The sequence below is a fragment of the Pogoniulus pusillus genome, chromosome 35, assembly GCF_015220805.1.
Source record: "Pogoniulus pusillus isolate bPogPus1 chromosome 35, bPogPus1.pri, whole genome shotgun sequence".
Lineage (NCBI taxonomy): Eukaryota > Metazoa > Chordata > Aves > Piciformes > Lybiidae > Pogoniulus > Pogoniulus pusillus.
The window spans coordinates 7,052,907-7,071,683 of NC_087298.1; the positions used below are offsets into that span (position 1 = coordinate 7,052,907).

Sequence of the window (18,777 nt, forward strand, 5' to 3'; positions counted from 1 at the left end):
TCTACCCCAAAGGCGGGCCCTAGAGCTGCAGCGGCCGCCCTCTCCCTTCCCCAGCGGAGGTTAGCGCGGCTCGGCGCAGCCCCGGGCAGCCGCAGCCGTGTTGCGCCGGGCCGGAGCCGCCGCCGGCGGGGCTGGGCTCGGCCGAGTGCCGCTCCGGGCCTGCCCCTGCCGCCATGCTCCGGGCCAGCCGCGCCTGCGCCGCCCGCAGCACCGCGGGGCGAGGCTGCCGCCGCTGATTGGCTGCTGCTGGCCGCGGGGCGGGCGGCGTTGGAGCGCGGCGCTCTGATTGGTGCCTCTCCCGGAACAGCCGCGCTGGCGGAGAGGACGGGCTGCTGGTCGCCATGGTGAGTGGGGTCGGTGTGCCCCGCTCCGGGGTGCCGGGAGCAGGGGACAGGCCTGGCTCCGCCATCCTGGGTCCCTCCAACTTGTCCCTTGCTCGTCCCCTTAACGTGGAGGGTCCGCCTGGGCTTGGGCTGAATCACGGCCGGGAGCCAGCGTGTGGCTGCCTGGCTGCCTGCCCGTGGATGGGGAGCTGGGCCCCGGCTGCCTCCTGAGGCCTTCTCGGGGTAGCGTCGGTGCTAGCGGGTGTCGGTGCTTGGGACGACCGGGCCAGAGCTGCGGCGGTGTGGTCTGGCGCGGCCGACGGGAGCTCCGAGTGCGCTCCCAGCAGCAGGGTCCAGCTCTCTCCCCGCAGACCTCGCGGTGCTGCAGAGGCTCTCCTCTGCCCTTCGGGCTGCAGACCCTCAACACTTCGCCATGTAATCTGGGGCTGAGCGAACAGCAGGAGCCCCTTCAGTTTTCTGCCCAGGTGCCACAGCGTGTGAATCCTACTCTGAATCTCTCTCCCTTTGCAGGCCACAGCAACAGACCAGGTGGTTGGATTTGGCTTGGTTGCCTTTAGCCTTGTCCTCTTCGTATATTACACTCTCTGGATCATCATACTGGTATGGGTCTTCTCTGGCCATTCTGTTTGCAGTCCCCTCATGCTCAGGTGTTCGCCTGGGTTTTGTTCAGGTGCCGGTGTGCCTGTGTGCCCGTGTGCCCTGCCAGCTGCCTGGTTAAAAACGTAAGGGCAGAGCTTCTTGTGTTTGCTGGCACAGCCGTTGCACCTCCTGGATGTGCCTGTGCAATACCAAGCACTGATCATGCTGCCTACCCTTGCTGCTCTCAGACATAGTGACCCAGCTGGTGCCAGATTCAAGGCTCGGCTGAAACCTCATTGTTCTGGAGGTGCTGTCATTGATGTTCACATTTGCAGTCCTCTAGACACTAGAAGGAAACATGAAAAGGCACTACTCTTTATCACATCTGGTGCCTGGTAGGGAGAGGAGCTTTAGGAATACAGAGCTCTGAAAAAGTGACTGTGAGCCTAATTGCTTGCCCACTTTTGGGGACACATCAGCTGGGATCATTAATGGTTTTCGTCCTGCAGAGAAGCGTCTCCTTGTGAAATCTCCAAGTATGAGAGGCCAGGGCTACTGCCTGAACTGCAGGCAGCTTCCCTTCGAAGCTCGGGGCTGCGTGGGAGTCCCTACACTGCCCTCTAGCGTCCAGAAGCTGCCACTGGCCTCTGCTGACACATCCTGGCGGCATCGCCCTGAGGCAGAGCCGCTATCGGCTGCTTCCTTCCACAAGGCAGCGTCCAGGGGTTTGCTGTCTTCAGCAGCCAGCAGCCGTGCCCAACTAGGGGGTTCGGGACCCCTGTGCTGGCTCCTGTAGTCATCTCCTGTCTGATGAACACTCAAGCCTTTGCTGCCACGTCCCTGCGTTTGTGGGCTGAGCCAGGTGCAGGTCTGGACACCCTTTTATCAGCTGCCTCTCACACCTGGTATTTATGCCCCGCTTTCAAAACCACGAAGATGCAGGTGTTGGGCATTTACCTCACTCCTGATGTCTCTCTCTGTCTCCTGCAGCCCTTCATTGACAGTGACCATGGCATCCACCAGTACTTCTTGCCCAGGGAGTATGCAGTTATCATCCCTGTGGTAGCTGGGCTGCTGCTACTTCTATTTATAGGTGAGTGTTAGTTCTGTGATTCTAATTAGAAGCTTCTAAATTAGGAAGAGAGAAGAGGGCTGCTAGGGGTTTAGCTAACGTGTGACACTCATAACATGCCCTCTGTGGCTGCTGCTGCAGCATAGCTTGGCACAGGGGTTGTGTTCATGTGTAACTTTGGCTGTTGGAGCCTCTGGGCAGTGCATTTGTTTCTTGCTTGCCCTGCCGAGGTTCTTTCTCACTACAGTGTGTTTTAAAAGTGCCCATAATTGGAAGTTTTCTGGCTGAATTCGTTTTTGCTCTCATGATAGGTGTTTTTATATTGGTCATCATGTGGAAGAGCAGGAAACCTGCCAAGAAGTCGGACTGAAGCCCAGCTGAGACAAGAAGGTGCCCACTCTGCAGCGTTGTAGCCAGGAAAAGACTTTGCTGGCAGCAGTGGGCAGATGCCTGCTCCAGAGCACTTGGCACTGAGACAGCTGTGTTCTCCCACATTCCTTCCTCCAGAGAAGCAGCCACCTGTAGTTCACAACTTACTGACCAAAGGGAAGCAAAACTGACCTCTGGAGCTCCTTGCAAGAGGGGTCAGAGCCCCACTGTGAGGGGCCTGCTTCCCAACTGGGGCTCCCGTACCAGTTGCGCTTTGGTCCACACTGGCTGAAGGAGTCATTGGGGTCCAGAGCCCTGAGTCCTGCCCGTTGCTCACTCTGGATAGTCCTTCCCCTCTGCTCTTGCCCTGTCCAGCAGCTTGTTCCTTCTGTGTTTTTTTCTGGTGTTGACATGTGGTATGTGGGGTTTTTAAAATGGTTTGATGTTTTGGAGGAAAGACTTCGGGCTAGGGAAAGGCAGGCTTGCATTCCCCATTGGCCTGCTGGAAGGGCTAACCATGGTACTGTTGGGCTCCTACATTCCTGAAGAGGGACCTCTGTGAGGCTGGTTGTGCAGAGGCAGCAGAAACCGTGCCCGCCACTGCCCTCTGTGTCCCCTCTTGCAGTCGTGCAGCTGAGGTGTGGTGAGATGCCCTCGGTCACAAGGAAGTATTCAGGGTGCGGTTGCCATCCCAGCTGTCAACTGCTGACTGAGTTCCTGCACCCAGACAAGGCTCTGCACGGCAGCTGGGCTGAGGCTAAACGGGCAGGTGTGGTGGTGCTTTGTCCTTCGCCTGTGGGGTTTCTTCTCCTGGCAGCAGCTGCTGCCCCAAGCCATAGTGTCCTTTTAGCTCCCACAGACCACAACAAGTGGGATAACCCTCAATAAAAGTCCACAAGGCCTCAGTCCCTGTCCTTCCTCTGTGCCAAGGGGATGATACTGACCTGCCAAAACAGTTTCTGCTGTGTGCTCCTGGCAGTGCTCAGAGCCGTGCTGGGGAAGGTCATGCTGAGGGCAGCAAAGTGCCAGAGAGAACCTGGCTGGGTGTACCCCATGTTGTGCAGGCCCTGCTGTGCTGAGGGCTTGGGTTGTCTCCAGCAACAGAGCAGTTTTGGGGCACTCTGACCCTTCCCACATGTCCTGTGAACTTCCCCCCACAGGCAGCAGCAGATCCTATTATCTTCTATCGTACTGGAGGTGATGGTGGTGGCTTGGGGCATCCTGAGTGAGATTCTTGCGGATGCTCCCTGGCTGTGCTATGTTGTGCTTGCCTGTTGCTGTTCCCCTCCTCAGGCCAAGTACCTCCATCCACTCATTTTCCCTTGGCCAGTCTCTTGCTGCTGCTCCTTCTCCCAGTGAGGAATCTCATTTCCATTCCCAGTTCCTTGCTGATAGATAGACATGTCTCAGCCCAGCCTGTGAAGGTGGGTTTGAGCTGGGGCAGCAAAAGGTGTATGTGTGGGGGGAATGTACTCAGGTCTCTGAGAAACTCCCAAGTGTGCCCCACAGACTCAGCTGTGCCCCTGTCACCTCTCCTCCCACTTGAAGCCTGTGGGGGACAACCTTGGGACCAGCTTCAAGGTTACTTCTCATATTTCTTTGTCAGCAGTGAGAGAAAATGAAAGTCCAGTACCTCTCACTGGGCAAGTGGACAGCAGGCGGTTTGCTCTGGGGGCATTCCTAGTGGATGCTCTGTAGTTTGGCCCTGCCATAAGGGGCTGTCTCCCAGCGTCATCAGACAACGAGTAGGGTACCAAGAGGCCTGTCTGCCACCCACTCCGGGAACATTTTGGATCGTGGCTTCAGGATTGTCCTCACCACACCTGAGCTCACCTGCATCCAGCACAGTTGGAGATAGTGGTGCACCAAGGTGAGAGAGGGGCTCTGGGACACAGGGAAGGGTCATGGGGTGCCCAGGCTGAGAGTGGGTGCCTGAGAAGGCAGAGCAGGAGGTGTGGAGAGAAATGGGTGCTGGAGTCAGTCCTGGGTGCAGAGGGTGAGTGCTGGGAAGAGACAGGAGTCAGGGTCAGTACCAGGGCATACGGGATCGATGCTGGAATCGGTACAGAGACACATGGAGAGGGTGTCAAGGCTGGTACCAGGTTGTCCGGCCACAGAACACAGAGTGGGCATCGAGATCTGTCCTGGTGCAGCGGTACCGGGGTCGAGACTCCGCGCCCGCCCCGGAGGCACAGGCAGGCATTGGCGCGCTACGGGCGCTGCCTCGCAGGAGCCGGGGCCGGGCGAGGCGGGGCGGGCAGGGGCGGTCCGGTCCCGGTCCCGGCGTGTCCGTTCGGCTCCGCCCCGCAGCCCCAGCACGGTGCCGGCAGGCCGGGATGCGGGACCCGCCGGCGGCGGCGGCCGTGGGGGCTCCCGGCGCGCTGAGTGGGGCTGGTACCGAGCACCGGAGGTACCGCTCCACGGGGCCGCCCATTCCGGAGGAAGGAAGGGGAGCTGCACCCGCGGGACCTCGAGGCGGGACGGGGCCAAGGGGAGACCCCGAGGGGCCCGGAGCTTGGGAGTGCATGGAGAGGTCCTGGCCCCGGGGGGGATTCTGGGGAGGTCTTGGCCCCGGGGCGGGGGTGGGGGCTGGAGCGAGTCATGTGAGGAGGACACTTGGCTTTGGGGCCCGGGGGACGAGGGGGTCCACCTTCGTGGGTCCCCTCTGCTGCACTCATTGGTGCCACTGCTCAGCCCGCTCTGTGTGCAGGGTGCGAGCCCCCGCCCGCCGGGTGACCCCCGGACTCCGCCGGGCGACCCGTTAGCTCTCCGAGGATGAAGACGCTGGTGAGTAGCCACCGGGAGGAGGAGGGAGGAGGGAGCGGGGCCCCAGCGGGTATGGGCGAGCTAGGGCCCGGGGGAACCTCGGCCAACATCGGGGGACCGCTTACCCCGACAGAGGTGCTGAGGAGAGCGCAGGCAAGCGTCCGCTGGTCCCCGCGGGCACCACGGAACACCGGGACCGTGGCCCCGGCAGGAAGTGAGCGAGACACCGGCACCGGCAGTCCCAGCTGCACCCCGGCCAGTACGACCCAGCACCTCCCTTTGAGCGACTGCCTGTGCCACATGTCCCCACAGTGCCACCAGCATACCACGTGGGACCGACCACTGGCATCCTCAGATGCCCCATCTCAGTGGGCGCGTTAGCATGCAGCACGGAGCCACCGGTGCCTGATACGGGGCCCCTGGTGTCCGAGACGGGGCTCGTGCACATGGCCAGGCCCGGCGTTACCTTCCTGCTCTGCTTCCAGGCCCGGCTGTTCCTCTTGATGGTGTGCGTGGCGGTGGGGGCTGTGTTGTACGTCCTGCTGTGTTTCCACACCTGCCTGTGGCCCTGCTGCCAGGTCCCGGGGCAGTGGGACAGCCCCACGGCATCCAGTATCCTCAGCTTTCAGGGGTACAGCCGTGTTCCTGATGGGAAGGTGTGTGTGGTGGGCATGGGGCAGTGCTGGGGCTGGTGGGGCAGCTCGACCCACGCGTGCCTCAGTTTCCCTTTCACTAAGGAAGGGCTGAGGGGCTGCAGTGCGTACAGCTGCTGCGGGAGGGGATGAGGAGCCGATGGCTGACGTACATCTCCCTACAGCCGCTGCAGCGAGCGCTGTGCCGCCACTGTGCCATTGTGTCAAGCTCAGGGCAGATGCTGGGCTCGCACCTGGGACAGGCCATTGACGAGCAGGAGTGTGTCCTGCGCATGAACCATGCCCCCACTGCCGGCTACGAGGAGGATGTGGGGGCCCGGAGCACCATCCGGGTGGTGTCACACACCAGCGTCCCGCTGCTGCTGAAGAACCAGCCCTACTTCTTCCAGCAATCCCAAGAAATCCTCTACATCATCTGGGGGCCAGCGAAGAAAATGAACCGGGAGAAGGCAGGGTCAACCTACCAAGTGCTGCTGAAGGTGGTGGGGATGTACCCCCACCTGCAGATCTACACGCTGACCGAGGAGAAGATGATGTATTGTGACGACATCTTCCAAAACGAGACAGGGAAGAACAGGTATCCCTGCCTCCCAAGGAGCTCCTATTGGGACCCCCACTGTAGCACCTGTCCCCTCAGGCACCCACAGCCTGGCTAGGATGGCAGCAGTGCTGTGCCACCCTGTGCAGCATGGCTGTGATGCTTTGCAGGATAAAGTCTGGCTCCTTCCTGAGCACAGGCTGGTTCACCATGATCTTGGCCATGGAGCTGTGTGAGCAGATCTCTGTGTTTGGCATGGTCAGTGACAGCTACTGCAGGTGCGTTACGGGGTGGCAGGGGCAGCCACGAGGTGGTCCAGTGTCTCACCAAGCCCTATGCTCACCCCATCACCTTCTGCCAGGGAGAAGAACCACACGAGCGTGCCCTACCACTATTTTGAGAAGGGCCGACTGGATGAGTGCAAGATGTACCTGATGCACGAGCGAGCCCGCCGTGCTGGGCACCGCTTCATCACTGAGAAAGCCATCTTCTCCCGCTGGGCCAAGAGGAAGCACATCGTCTTTTCCCACCCATCCTGGGCAGGGGGGTAGGGTGTGAGCCATGGGGTGAGGCAGGGGAACCCCAGTGGCAGGGTGGCTCTCATCCCACAGTGACTTGTCTTGGCTCTGCCAGTGCCACGGTGGAAAGCTTTTTGACAAGCCCTGGCGCAGGGAGTCTCCATCTCCACAATGGCACAGGGCTGGTTTCCCCAGCTTGTGAGTGGGCTTGCACCTCCCCTGTCAGTGCAGAGGGGTCATTAACTGACCCACAGAACCCCATCATCTCCGAATGCCTGCCCAGATGGACCCAAGGTGACCATGAAGGTTTTCTGCCCGCTCTATTGGCATGAATATTTAATGCAGGATGAAACATTTGTGCTGCTGGGCTCCAGTGTGACACTGAGCTCAGCCTCACCATGGCCACAAGCCAGTGCCTCTTCCAGGAATTGAGCTTCACTGTGGTCCTTGCCCTGCGACCTGGCACAGGGTATGGGGTGCAGGAAGCCCAGGGCCCATGTGTGCCTCGGGAGGTCTGAGTTGCCTTCTCACAAGTGCCCTTGGATTCAGACCAAAGCAAACATGGCCATTAAAAGTGTTTTTTAACTTGCTGGTGCCCCATGCTGTGCCCCTTGTTCTGTGGGACGCGGGGACGGAAGAGCAGCTGGTCCTGCTTCCCTGACAGGCTATAAATAAGAGGGGGAGGTGCCGGGGAGGGTAGAGCTGAGCCTGAGTGTGGAGAAGGATGCCGAAAGCTGAGATCATTTGGGAACTAGCAGTCACAATTCCACAGCATGGGCACTGGCCGGGTGTGGATTTTGTGCTGGGTCAGGGGTGATCCTTATCCCCACTGGGCACAGTGCCACCAGGTCATAGGCAGAACAGCTGCCAGTGTCCCTGGAGAGATGGGGCATGCCACAGACACATGCACAACCATGAGCAGGGCTGCATGGAGTGGCCATAGCAGCTCTTTGAACCCGTAACAGAGGCCTTGCCTTTAGGTGAGCCTGGCTGTATCTGGAGGACCAGGGGTAAGGCTGAAGAGCAGAGGGAGCCATGCTCACTCCCCGCTAAAGCTGAGTGCTGGGGTCCAGCGAGGAGCAAGTCGGCTGGAGCCTGGGGCTGTGGACAGGAGAGGCGAGTGTGAACAGACAGCTCCATGGAGCTCTTTGCCGGGTGCTGCGGCTGACAGCCTCAGCTAGGGAAGGGCATCACTAGCAGAGCTGAGCCGAAATCCCTCTGAAAACGTGCCAGGAGGTACCTGCCAGTGCTGGAGCTCCCTCCTCATCCCATGAAACCCCCCAGAGAGGGGCCCCGGGCCGCTCAGCCATCTCGAGGGAGGCAGTGGCATCACAAAAATGTGCCCCTGAGTCTGACAGGAGGCCAGGCACCACGTGCTGCTCCAGGCATCCGTGGGCAGCGCTGCCACCTTCCCCCCATCCCTTCCTCCCCACGGCTGCCACAGCGGTGCCTCAGGGAGTGGGCGACAGATCAGGGCTGTTTCGGAGCGGGCGGCGCTAGAATTCCCGCGGCATATCCCATCCTTGGCGGGCGGCGCTAGGACCCCCGCGGCGATCCCAGTCCACGGGCAGGCGGTGCTAGGCGCCCCGCGGCGCAAACCCGTCCGGGCGGCGGCACCGGCAGCGACATCGGCGTCGGCATCGTCGCAACTGACAGCGGAGGGGTCTTTGGACCTGGCGCGGCCCCTCTGGGCCCGCTTAACCGGTGCGGGGGGGTGGAACAGCACCGTGATGGGCCGGAGAAGCGGCCCCTGCCGCGCTGCTCCGGTGCATGGTGGATTTGGGGTGGGAGGGGTGTGCGCGGACGGTGCTGATGCGCGGGGAAAGGGCCCATTCACCCACGCCTGGGCGCCGCCAGGCTCGGGCCTGCCCGGTTCCGGCAAAGCAGGGCTGCGGGGGAAGGGCTGGCGCTGGAAGAGAGGCTGGGCGGGAGCTGCACCGCGGGATGGGTGAGTGCTGCACCGCGGGAGCCGGGGGGGAGGCGGTTGCATGGCGAGGTGGGGTTGGATGTGTACGTAAGAGTGGAGGAGGTTTGCAGCCCGGGGGCGCGCATTCACTTCCCGGGATGCAGGAGGGTTTGCATCCGGGACTAGGGAAACGCCGGCAGGTGGGTGGGCGCGGGGACTTGGGGAGCCGTCGGCGAGCGGGTTTGGATCAGCCCTTCCCCGCCAGAGCAACGATGTGAACCCCCGGCCCCGCCATGACGGTGCTCGCCGGAGGGGCCCGACAGCCCCTCGCGGGACGCAGGGGGCACAGAAGGAGATGACGGACCCCGCCGCGCTGCCCGCCGCAGATGAGACCCCTCCAGCCCAGGTAAAGTCCGTGGGGTCCCCATGGCCCGAGCGCTATGGAAGGAGCAAACCCGTATGCAGGAGAGGGAGTCCCGGCTCGGCGCCCGGTGCTGCTGCCCGGCCAATGCGCGGTGGGGCCCCGTCGCTCCAACACACCAGGCTACTGCCTTCCCTCCCCGGGCAGGCTGGCACCTTCTCGGGCATCGACACCGGCCCCGAGAGCCCTTTGAGGTTCCCAGTCCTCCTGGAATTTGAGCCCGGGCTGCTGCATAATTTTCCATCCCATGCCCCACCCCAGCCTTGACAATTAGTAAAGAGGCTTCATTTTTCTTCATTTAATTGCTCTGAGTGCTCCAGAAGCAGCCGTGGCTCACTCACAAGGGCTGAAAAATGAATTGAGTCAGCCCATTTCTGAGAGCCCCCAGGGCTGTGCACCTCCACATGCCTTGGACTCCCAGGACTGGAGGGGTCCCTGCCAGCTCTGTCTGGATTTGAGCCCACATGTGAGGTGAGTTGGGCCTGTCTTGGTTCTTCTCCCTTCGGCCCAGGCTGGTTGTTTTAATGGGATTTCACTGCACGAGTGGCAGGTTTACCCTCCCTGACCCCGGGGATCTGAGCAGCTTTGGCCCCGCCGGTGGGGATAATCCCCTCCAGGAACCCAGCCGTCATAGGGAACTCCCAGTCATGAGCCACGGACAGGTTTGGCTTCTCGCACAGCAGAGCTCACCCAGGCTCCACCCTCAGTGCTTCTCTTCCCTGCACCAGTGCCAGGAGTTTGTCCTCCCCCTGAAAGGGGGACTCAGAGTCCAGCTGGGCACTCACCCTGCGGGGCTCTGCTCCAGCATAGCCAAGCAGCTCATCCCATATTTCCACTGAGCTGACAAGAGCCCAAGTGTAGTGACGAGGGCACAGCACTAGAGATGACCTCATGCCTTGCAGGTGCTTGCTGGACACTGGCAATTGCTGCACACTGAGGCTGGTACAGAGACATGAGTGGCAGCACGGTGAGTACCAGGGCATCACTCTGGGGACAGCAGCATCTCCCTGGGCGCACTGGGCATCCTGCTGTGAATGTTACAGGGAGAGGGGCTGGATGGTGACACCCAAGGGGTGGGGCAGCAGCTGATGCTCTCCCCCTGCCTGCAGAGCCAGCGTGCCGCCGCCCTGGGAGTCCTCTTTGCCCTGATCATGTTGCTGATCATCTACAGCTCTGGCAGTGGCAGCGAGGTCTTCCCCTACAGCCGTCTGCGGGGCAGAGCCCGCCGGCCCCCTGACCTCAAGAAGTGGGGGGTGAAAAGCGGGTACCTGCCCGTCTGTGGGAACAAGGTATGAGCTGGGCAGCGGGGTCCGGCCTGAATGTGGGTGCAGGATCTGGCCCTCTGCTGCCATCCAGCCAAATCATGTCATCCCCTGCAGTGGGACAGTGGCTCTGCAGGGGAGAGCAGTGCCCTGTCCTCTGTCCCAGCTACATCCCTCCCTGCTGAGTTGTGGTGACACCAAGAGTCACCTCCTCACAGCACTTGTCATCGCCAGACCCTGACTGCGCACTGCCACCAGTGTGCTATCATAACCAGCTCCAGCCACCTTCTGGGCACCCACCTGGGCACAGCCATCGACGGAGCTGAGTGCACCATCCGCATGAACGATGCTCCCACCACGGGCTATGAGGTTGACGTGGGCAACAAGACCAGCTTCCGTGTGGTGGCCCACTCCAGCCTCTATCGTGTCCTCAAGAGGCCCCAGGAATTTGTCAACAAGACCCCAGAGACCATCTTCATCTTCTGGGGGCCACCTGCCAAGATGCAGAAGAGCCTTCTGAAAATCATCCAGCGTGTCAGCGCCTCCTTCCCCAACATGACAGCCTATGTCGTCTCCCCTGGCCGCATGAAGCAGTTTGATGACCTGTTTCGGGGAGAGACAGGGAAGGACAGGTACCTCAGAGCCACCTCCTGCACTGTGTCCCTCTTTATTCCAGGTCCCCAAGGCAGAGCTGGCTCTCGCAGACACTCTATGGGTTGGGCTGTAGCACTGGACTGGGGGTTCCTGGAGCAGGTTTGGGATCCTAGAGGAAGGTTTTGTCACCCGCATCACCTCATCTCCTTCCTCCTATCCATCTCTCTCCCCACCAGAGAGAAGTCACACTCATGGCTCAGCACTGGCTGGTTCACCATGGTGATTGCAGTGGAGCTCTGTGATGCTGTCCACGTCTATGGCATGGTGCCACCGAACTACTGCGGGTAAAGAGATCCCCAAGCTCCCAGCCTGGGCCTCTAGCCTCACCGTGGAGCTCACCTTAGGCTTTTCCTCTCCCCTGCAGCCGCCGGCCCCCACCCCGCCGCCTGCCCTACCACTACTACGAGCCAAAGGGCCCTGATGAGTGCACAACCTACATCCACAATGAGCGGAGCCGCAAGGGCAACCACCACCGCTTCATCACCGAGAAGCGGGTCTTCGCCAGCTGGGCCAGCCTCTACAACATCACCTTCTCCCACCCTACCTGGTCCTAGGGGGTGCCCTCCCTGCAGCTGGGTGGATTCCTGAAGCTAGGATGGATTGGAGTTCCCTGCATCCCCCTGGGAGTGGAGGGAGCCAAGCATTGGAGTGCCACTGGGTGCTTCCCAGAGGACCACCACTGTTGTGCACATTGGCTCCTTGCACCTGAGATGTGTTGGGTTTTGAGGGAAACCAGATGGTGAGTGCAGGGTTTGGGGTGTCACCTCCCCATTCCATGGGAGGGAAGCATGGGGGTGAGATCCTGCCTAATTCTGGTTCGATCATGTTGCAGCCTCTGTGAGTACATAGGAGGTGTCAGACTCCCTTGTTGCATCACTTTTGGGGCCATCACAGAGACTGTTTTCCTCAACCTCCTGGGCGGAGAAGCCCCTTCTTAGGGCTCAGCCCTCCTCTGCCACCCCCAGTATCCCAGTCCTGGTCCGCAGGCATCTTCCCTCAGCAGAGCCCACAGTTCTCGGTGGGACCCCTCAGAGGTGACAGTGCTCCAGCACCCCAGAACCACCCAGCCCCTTCCCAGCAGCACTGCGCCCCACACGCACACTGCCAAAACCTTTTCTAACTGAGCAATGGGGGTTGAGGGACTTCAAGGGGCTCTTTGTTTTTGTCCTCCCTGCTTCTGTTCCCAGGGTTTGTATTTGCATTTCCCAGCCGACCAAGAGAGCTGAGGCTGCTCGTTCTCCTAATGAAGGGGCTGCCAGCAGCCTGTGCCTGGGTCCTCATCGTTTATTAACCACTTAAAAACTATTCAGCAGTGGGCATGTAGCAGGGAGTGAGGGGGTAGCAGTGCCCCTTGGCACCCTGACCCTGAATTTTATTGTTGATTTCTCAGTGTTGACAAAGTGTGCTTTGGAAAAACAGCTAAGTCTGGTGTGTTTGGGTGCTGAGCCCTCCCTTTACCCCAGCCTATGGCATGTCCCCCTTGTGTCTGGGGCTTTGGGGGACTCAGTACTGGGAGCAGCCATGGGTCACCTGCATTTTGTAATGGTTTGTACAGGAATAAATATTGCTGCAGTCTGTTGCCTTGAGCCCTGGCTCCAAGCTGCTTTTTTGGGGCTGGGCAGTGGATGCTGCTGGTGCTGTCAGGAAATTGGGATCCCCTTGAGCTCTTGGGCAACTTGGAACCCCCATCCTACAGCAGTGTGGGCCAGGGCACATGGGAGGCTGTGGAAAGAGTTCCAGAGTATTCAGGTTGGGCACATACCCATCAGTGGGGTGACCAAGCTGGAGTAGGTGGCACCTGAGGCCTTCCCAGCTCATTTCACCCCTGGCCGTCTGTGCTGGGATCAAGGGACATTGAGGCAGGGTCTATTGAGGAGGAGGTTAAAGATGGGTAAGGCCACTGCACCTCTGGGGCTTTGCCACTTTCCCCGGGGTTGGCAGGGTGCTGCAGGTGGATGGGGAGATGGAGATGCAAGTGGGAACATAAGGACAGTGATGGGGATGTGGGGATAAGGACATGGGGACACGGAAACGGGGACATGAGGCTGGAGGTCGGGACGTGAGGATGGGGACGTGGGGTTGTGCACAGCTGTTGCCTCTCAAGGGCTGGAGGAGGAGGCGTGGGGAGCCCCGGGATGTCCCGGGGACCCCAAACCCAGCAGAGCGGAGAACGTGCAGCGCGGTGCCGGAGCGGGGCGCGCCCCTCGGCCGTGCAGGGGTTAACCGCCTCCGGGGCCGGCCCGAGGACGCCCGGTGCTCCGGGGGTGGCAGTGCCGCCCGCCCCAGCGCTGCCCGTCCCCTGCCCGTCCCCTGCCCGCCGCTCCCGGCATGCAGCGCGGCGCAGCCATCTCTATATAGCGGTAAAAATAGCCGGGCGGGAGCGCAGGCAGCGGCCCGGCCCCGCGCCCAGAGGTCAGTCCCCGCACCGGCGCTTCCCGGTGCCGCAGCCCCGCCCGGGACTGGCCCTGCAAGGGGAGTCGCTGCGGCACCGGCGTTTGGGGGGCTCGGGGTCGCGAGGGGAGCTGGCAGCACCGTCTGGGAGCGGAGGGAGCTGGAGGGGGTCCAGGGGGACATTGCAGGGGATGCTAAGAGGCTTGTAGGGGGTGCTGGGGGCATTGGCTCCGAGGCAGCTGCATGGGTGCTGGAAGCGCTGCAAGGGACACTGCGGGGCTTGCAGGAGAGCTGATCCATTGCAGGGGTGCTGGGGGGTCGCAAGGGCTAGCGGGGGGATCGCCGGGGGTGCTGAGAGTACAGGTGCTGAGGACTCGCATGGCTGCTGGAAGCGTTGCGGGGGGCACTGGAGGGCTTGCATGGGAAGCTGGGGGACTTGCATGGAGATACTGAAAGGATTGCAGGGGTGCTGGAGCAGCCCAGTGCTGGGCCTGGGGTTCAGAAGGTATGGGGACCTGGGTGCCGATGGACTGAGATGGGGACTAAGGGTGGGGAGAGGGGAGTTGGTAGAGCGAGATTGGTGGGAGCACCTCGGATGCATCCTGCAATGGCCTTTGTTGGGGAGTCCTGGGCCAACTGCGCCCCTCCACCCAACCTCCTCCCCAGCCCACCAGGCTCCCTGCTCAGCACTCCCTCCCCATCTCCTTGGGACCAGGCACTTCCACATCACCCTCACCCTGCACCCATGGGCCAAGCACTGCACTGGATCAGACCCTGAGCCCACAGCAAAGAGTAGGGCTGCCCCCAGCCCTCCGTGGCCCATCCAAGGTCGGTGTCAGCAGTCTTGGAGCTCGGCACCCCCCACAATTAGGGATCTTGTGGGCCCTGCACCCCTCCAGACCCCACAGGGACTATCCCAGCTTCAGCCCCACAGCACCAGTGGGACGTGACAGGGTGCGGGTTTCAGCCCAGCCATACTTAGCCTCTGCCCTTTGCCGGCTGTAACACAACCTCCTCGGTGGCTGCTGCCTTGTCTGGCCACAGAATGCCCCATCCCAGCACCCTGTCCGGCCAGTTTAGGATGACACACTGCAGCCAAGCAGGTCAGGCACTGCAGGCATGGGTGTGGACAGGCAAGGTGGCCAAATCCCATCCTGAGATGATGCAGGGGTGCAGTGGGGTGCTGCAAGCCCCCCCTCTTGGAACATCCCTCGAAAAATCACCCTGTGGAGCTCAGGGGATGCTGCCTCTGTCACTTGGTGTTCTGGTGATACCAGTTAAACCAAGCCAGTTTCCGGATGTGGGGTGGCACCCCAGGCACTGGGATGTGGTAAGAGCAGGAGAGGAAGCTGGTAACGTCACTGCACGTCACTGGGCATGGGGAAGCCCTTGCCGCAGCCGGATGGGGTGGGCGGGTGGCTGCCGGGAGGCTGCCGGGAGGCAGGTAGGTGATGGCCACGGGACCAGAGGTCCCAGGCTCCCTGTTTTAAGGCCAAGCTGGGGTCCTAAAGATGTGACCCTGCCTTGGTCATGGAGCTAAGCACTGACATGACGTGAAAGGGAGAGAGTTGCCTCCCTGGACCCCAGCCTTGGGTACCCGTGTGTCCCAGCTGTGCTGAGTTACTCATCCTGCTCTCCTCTCACAGCCTGAAGTGCTCCTGTGCCTGAATCGCGGCAGCATGTCGACAGGTGAGTGCTCTATCCTCCTTGCAGCCATCTCCCTGGTCCTCCTGCATCTGTCCCCTCAATCTCCTTGCTTCCACCCCTGCTGCATCAGCTGCCTTTGCATCTGTCCCCTCAATTCCCCCACTGAATCCCTTTGTTTCTCTCGCATCCATTTCCCCACGTCTGTCCCTTTTCTTCCCCTTGCGTCCATCCCGTTTATCCCTTGAATCCATCCCCTCGGTCCCCTTTAGGCCTCTCTCAGGCTTCTACACCTCCCCTCTGTGTCCCTCCATACATCACTCCCCTCTGTCCCCCACGTGCCCCACATCTTCTCAGTCCTTGCCAGCCACTTGGCTCTGTCCCCAGCCCTGTGGATCACCGGGTGCCAGAGGAGTTGAAATTTCAGCCGTCTGTAATCAGGAGATGGGAGAGCAGCCCCAGAGCAGCTTGCTTTTATTTTTAGCACTGCCTCCCCCCACAGTGTCACACCTGTCATCGCCCTGGGACAGATCCTGCAGGTGGTAGGGACCCTGTGCCTGGGTGCTTGAGAGGGGACAGGGCAATTAGTGCCACCTGCACGTCAGCCACCAGCTCCAGGCACTGATGCTGGGGTTCAGGGATCCCCAGGGTCACACCAGGCACTGGAGGTGAGCCTGCCACAGTTTCCATCAGCTTGCCACAGCGACAGGGTGGCTGCAGGAATAGATGTTGCCAGTCCCCACCTGTAGTGGAGCCATGGACCATGATCGTCTCCAGGACCCCACACACACAGTGAGGTTCCAGTTCTGCTGCGAAGACTCCACAGAGTCTGTGTGCTCAGTCATGTCCAGCCTGGCCATCCCAACCCATCCAAGTGACGAGGACAAGGGGAACACATAGCTCTTTCCCCCTCCAGCTTCTCCCCGCAGCGCTCTGTGTTTGGTCCCCTCCATCCCAGGGGGTGCTTACCCTGGATCTGTCCCCCCACTGGGACACCTCACTCCTCAATGGACTTTCTGGCTCCTGATAAGTATTTTTTTTCCTTTTTCTCCTTCAGAAAAACTCAAGCACCACAAAATCATCTTCGTGGTGGGTAAGTCTGGGTCTGGGTCCTGCCACTTGTGGGGTCAAGCCCTTTCCTCCTGCACCCCTGCACCTCTTGAGATCGGGGCTACGTGGAGCAGCTGGTGCCCAGGGCTAGGGAGCCAGGGCTGGAGGATGGGGCTGGAGGCTGAGGCTGTCCCCAAGCAGTTTCTGGTGGCCGTGGCTCTAGTCTGCCTCCTTGAGGCCACGATAGGATGTGCTGCGACCAAGAGAAGACCTCTCGCCAGGCATAAGGTGGCAGCATCTGAAGTGACGTGACAGTAAACACCCGGGCAGTGATGTCCTGGGTGCTGTCAAGGAGAAATGTCTTTGATGCTGATGTGGTGGTGATGCTCTTCTGCCAATGGAATGCTGATACCCTGAGTGCCATCAGGGTAGTGGTGCCTGTGTGCCAGTTGCCAGCAACTTGTGTCACCTCATGACTTGCAGGTGGCCCTGGCTCAGGGAAGGGGACCCAGTGTGAGAAGATTGTGCAGAAGTATGGCTACACCCACCTGTCCACGGGGGACCTGCTGCGGGCAGAGGTCAGCTCAGGCTCGGAGCGGGGCAAGAAGCTGCAGGCCATCATGGAGAAGGGCGAGCTGGTACCCCTGGTGAGTCCACTCGGGTCACTGGCTGCCACATGACAGAACATGCAGGCAGAGGTGGCTGTGGGGATACCAGATACCATGGGACAGTCAGCATTTGCCCTGGGGACTCCCCTGCCACCCCCAGGAGAAGTTGCAGCAGCAATTAGGAGGTTGGATGCTGGGCATGTCCTATAGCAGCTCTGGCAGCTCTGTCCTCTCGTCCTCAGGACACAGTGCTGGACATGCTGAGGGATGCCATGGTGGCCAAAGCAGACGTGTCCAAGGGCTTCCTCATTGACGGCTACCCCCGCGAGGTGAAGCAGGGAGAAGAGTTTGAGAAGAAGGTGAGGACTCATGCCATGTTGTGGCCTGCTGTGCCGTGTCACCCACCATCCAGGCAGAGAGTCTCCATGGTGGCATCAGCAACTCAGCCTCCTAATCCCAGCAAAGATCCCACCCCAAAAGGTCTAAACTGGGCACTGTTCCAGCCAACACATGCCCCTGCCTTGGGGACAGCCTGTGCCCAGAGCACAGTGTGAGAGACATCTCTTCAGAGTGTCTTTGGACAAAGAGAGGCTGACCACAGTGCTGGCTTGATAGTGATGGCAGAGAGCCAGGGCTTGGCTGTGGTGTCCCTCTGCCCTTCACCATATGGTTCTGAGGTGTCCCAGTGGCTCCCAAACTCATGCAGGAGGAGGCAGAAGGCATGGAGACTTCTGGGTCTGTGACCCCTGTGCTCACCATCTCCATCTCCCCACACCAAACCAGACCTGTGTCTGCTTGGCGTGGTGACAGCCATGTCCCTTCTGCCCATAGATCGCCCCCCCCACGCTGCTGCTCTATGTGGATGCGGGGAAGGAGACAATGGTGAAACGCTTGCTGAAGCGAGGTGAGACCAGTGGGCGGGTGGATGACAACGAGGAGACCATCAAGAAGCGTTTAGAGACCTACTACAAGGCTACTGAGCCTGTCATTGCCTTCTACAAGAGCAGAGGCATCGTCCGCCAGGTAAGCGGGGATGTGACCAAGGCCAGGACCTCCAGCCCTGCGGCTTGGGGTGCACATGGCCCCAGGGAAAGGGAAGTGATGGATGAGAGTGATGAGGGAAGGGGAAAAAAAATCAGTCCTGACTTGTTTGGGGTGGGCTTGGCCCCTCTGGTTCCCAACATGGAGATGCCCTCCAAGGATGGCCCTGCACTGCTTTGCTCTAAATCAAACCCGGTCTCTCCACTGGTGGCCAAAATCCTTCCCTGGAAGAGCTTAGGATGCCCTCGGATGAGCCCCCCACCCCAGCTAACCCCTCCCCACCCAGCTCAACGCAGAGGCCTCCGTGGATGAGGTTTTCCAGCAGGTCTGCACCCACCTCGACAGCCTGTAGGCGAATCCCCAGCCCCAGGCCCCCCGGCACACTCCGGCAGAGACAGCGGAAGAGGCTTTATCCTGTTTTCGTGGACGGAGCCGTGCGGAGGAAATTTCAAGGACATTATGTTTGGCTCTTTCCCGTCTCTCCCCAGTAAAGTTCACTTTAATGAGCCCAGACTTTATCTTTCTCTTCTGTCGCAGGAAATGAGTTTTTCTTTCCAGAGATTTTTTGTTTTTCTCCCCTCTGTCCCGTGCCCCCCCCCCCCCAGCTCCTCTGAAGCTGATTAAGGGCAGGAAGCGGGTGTTTATCCCACCGGGCAGTGGGATGCTGTGCTCCAAGGAAGGGAGGGAGCATCTCAGCCTCATGCTCTGGCTTCTCAATCCACGGCCTGCAAGGAGCCTGTGGCTGCGTCCTGCAGCTGGTCCCACTCACCCCAATCCTGTCCTGCTTGCTGAACCCCCTCATGCTCTGGGCGTGTGTCCCTGAGGACGCAGGCAGCGTCTGAGCCATATCCTGCGTGTGCATCTTGGCTGGATTTGGGCCTAGCCATGCCAGGATGGGGATTTCTGCTGCCTCATAGAAACAGAATGGTTTGGGTGGGAAGGGACCTTTAAAATGTCATCA

At 60.5% G+C, this 18,777-nt stretch overlaps 4 protein-coding genes across 9 annotated transcripts; all 4 read left to right on the forward strand.

Annotated features, from left to right (window-relative positions):
- The first annotated feature begins 238 nt into the window (after window positions 1-238).
- Window positions 239-3,269, forward strand: DPM2 (dolichyl-phosphate mannosyltransferase subunit 2, regulatory). The gene is made up of 4 exons (XM_064171130.1): window positions 239-344; window positions 855-944; window positions 1,914-2,016; window positions 2,307-3,269. Exons 1-4 carry the CDS (start codon window positions 342-344, stop codon window positions 2,363-2,365), a joined length of 255 nt encoding a protein of 84 aa, XP_064027200.1. The 5' UTR covers window positions 239-341; the 3' UTR covers window positions 2,366-3,269.
- A 94-nt stretch (window positions 3,270-3,363) lies between these two features.
- On the forward strand, window positions 3,364-7,069 carry ST6GALNAC4 (ST6 N-acetylgalactosaminide alpha-2,6-sialyltransferase 4). Of its 3 annotated transcripts, none has more exons than XM_064171129.1 (6): window positions 3,364-4,234; window positions 5,075-5,151; window positions 5,616-5,786; window positions 5,948-6,360; window positions 6,492-6,599; window positions 6,683-7,069. In XM_064171129.1, the coding sequence occupies exons 2-6, from the start codon at window positions 5,140-5,142 to the stop codon at window positions 6,870-6,872; spliced, it is 894 nt and encodes a 297-aa protein (XP_064027199.1). In that variant the 5' UTR covers window positions 3,364-4,234; window positions 5,075-5,139; the 3' UTR covers window positions 6,873-7,069. The 3 variants fall into 3 exon arrangements, with proteins under 3 accessions (XP_064027199.1, XP_064027197.1, XP_064027198.1); XM_064171127.1 differs by lacking the exon at window positions 3,364-4,234 and adding an exon at window positions 4,649-4,897; XM_064171128.1 differs by lacking the exon at window positions 3,364-4,234 and adding an exon at window positions 4,650-4,774.
- A 1,235-nt stretch (window positions 7,070-8,304) lies between these two features.
- Window positions 8,305-12,668, forward strand: ST6GALNAC6 (ST6 N-acetylgalactosaminide alpha-2,6-sialyltransferase 6). Of its 3 annotated transcripts, none has more exons than XM_064171124.1 (7): window positions 8,305-8,543; window positions 9,011-9,151; window positions 10,069-10,133; window positions 10,276-10,455; window positions 10,663-11,060; window positions 11,259-11,366; window positions 11,447-12,668. In XM_064171124.1, exons 3-7 carry the CDS (start codon window positions 10,119-10,121, stop codon window positions 11,634-11,636), a joined length of 891 nt encoding a protein of 296 aa, XP_064027194.1. In that variant the 5' UTR covers window positions 8,305-8,543; window positions 9,011-9,151; window positions 10,069-10,118; the 3' UTR covers window positions 11,637-12,668. The 3 variants fall into 3 exon arrangements, with proteins under 3 accessions (XP_064027194.1, XP_064027196.1, XP_064027195.1); XM_064171126.1 differs by lacking the exon at window positions 8,305-8,543 and adding an exon at window positions 8,622-8,787; XM_064171125.1 differs by lacking the exon at window positions 8,305-8,543 and having other exon boundaries at window positions 8,847-9,151.
- Window positions 12,669-13,202: 534 nt separating this feature from the next.
- Window positions 13,203-18,322, forward strand: AK1 (adenylate kinase 1). Of its 2 annotated transcripts, XM_064171187.1 has the most exons (8): window positions 13,203-13,494; window positions 14,189-14,301; window positions 15,120-15,162; window positions 16,175-16,210; window positions 16,651-16,814; window positions 17,018-17,134; window positions 17,607-17,798; window positions 18,103-18,322. In XM_064171187.1, the coding sequence occupies exons 1-8, from the start codon at window positions 13,218-13,220 to the stop codon at window positions 18,166-18,168; spliced, it is 1,008 nt and encodes a 335-aa protein (XP_064027257.1). In that variant the 5' UTR covers window positions 13,203-13,217; the 3' UTR covers window positions 18,169-18,322. The 2 variants fall into 2 exon arrangements, with proteins under 2 accessions (XP_064027257.1, XP_064027258.1); XM_064171188.1 differs by lacking the exon at window positions 14,189-14,301 and having other exon boundaries at window positions 13,404-13,494.
- The last annotated feature ends 455 nt before the right edge of the window (window positions 18,323-18,777 follow it).

Bases quoted from the DNA above. Each gene is read 5' to 3' on its own strand.
- ST6GALNAC4 (XM_064171129.1), top strand. The intron at 5,787-5,947 runs GTGTGTGTGGTG...ATCTCCCTACAG, and splicing joins GCCGTGTTCCTGATGGGAAG to CCGCTGCAGCGAGCGCTGTG. The intron at 6,361-6,491 runs GTATCCCTGCCT...GATGCTTTGCAG, and splicing joins AACGAGACAGGGAAGAACAG to GATAAAGTCTGGCTCCTTCC.
- AK1 (XM_064171187.1), top strand. From the start codon at position 13,218: ATGTCCCGGGGACCCCAAACCCAGCAGAGCGGAGAACGTGCAGCGCGG. The intron at 13,495-14,188 runs GTCAGTCCCCGC...CCTTGGGACCAG, and splicing joins GCCCGGCCCCGCGCCCAGAG to GCACTTCCACATCACCCTCA. The intron at 16,211-16,650 runs GTAAGTCTGGGT...CATGACTTGCAG, and splicing joins CAAAATCATCTTCGTGGTGG to GTGGCCCTGGCTCAGGGAAG.
- DPM2 (XM_064171130.1), top strand. The intron at 945-1,913 runs GTATGGGTCTTC...TGTCTCCTGCAG, and splicing joins CTCTCTGGATCATCATACTG to CCCTTCATTGACAGTGACCA. The intron at 2,017-2,306 runs GTGAGTGTTAGT...CTCTCATGATAG, and splicing joins GCTGCTACTTCTATTTATAG to GTGTTTTTATATTGGTCATC.
- ST6GALNAC6 (XM_064171124.1), top strand. The intron at 11,061-11,258 runs GTACCTCAGAGC...TCTCCCCACCAG, and splicing joins GGAGAGACAGGGAAGGACAG to AGAGAAGTCACACTCATGGC. The intron at 11,367-11,446 runs GTAAAGAGATCC...TCTCCCCTGCAG, and splicing joins GTGCCACCGAACTACTGCGG to CCGCCGGCCCCCACCCCGCC.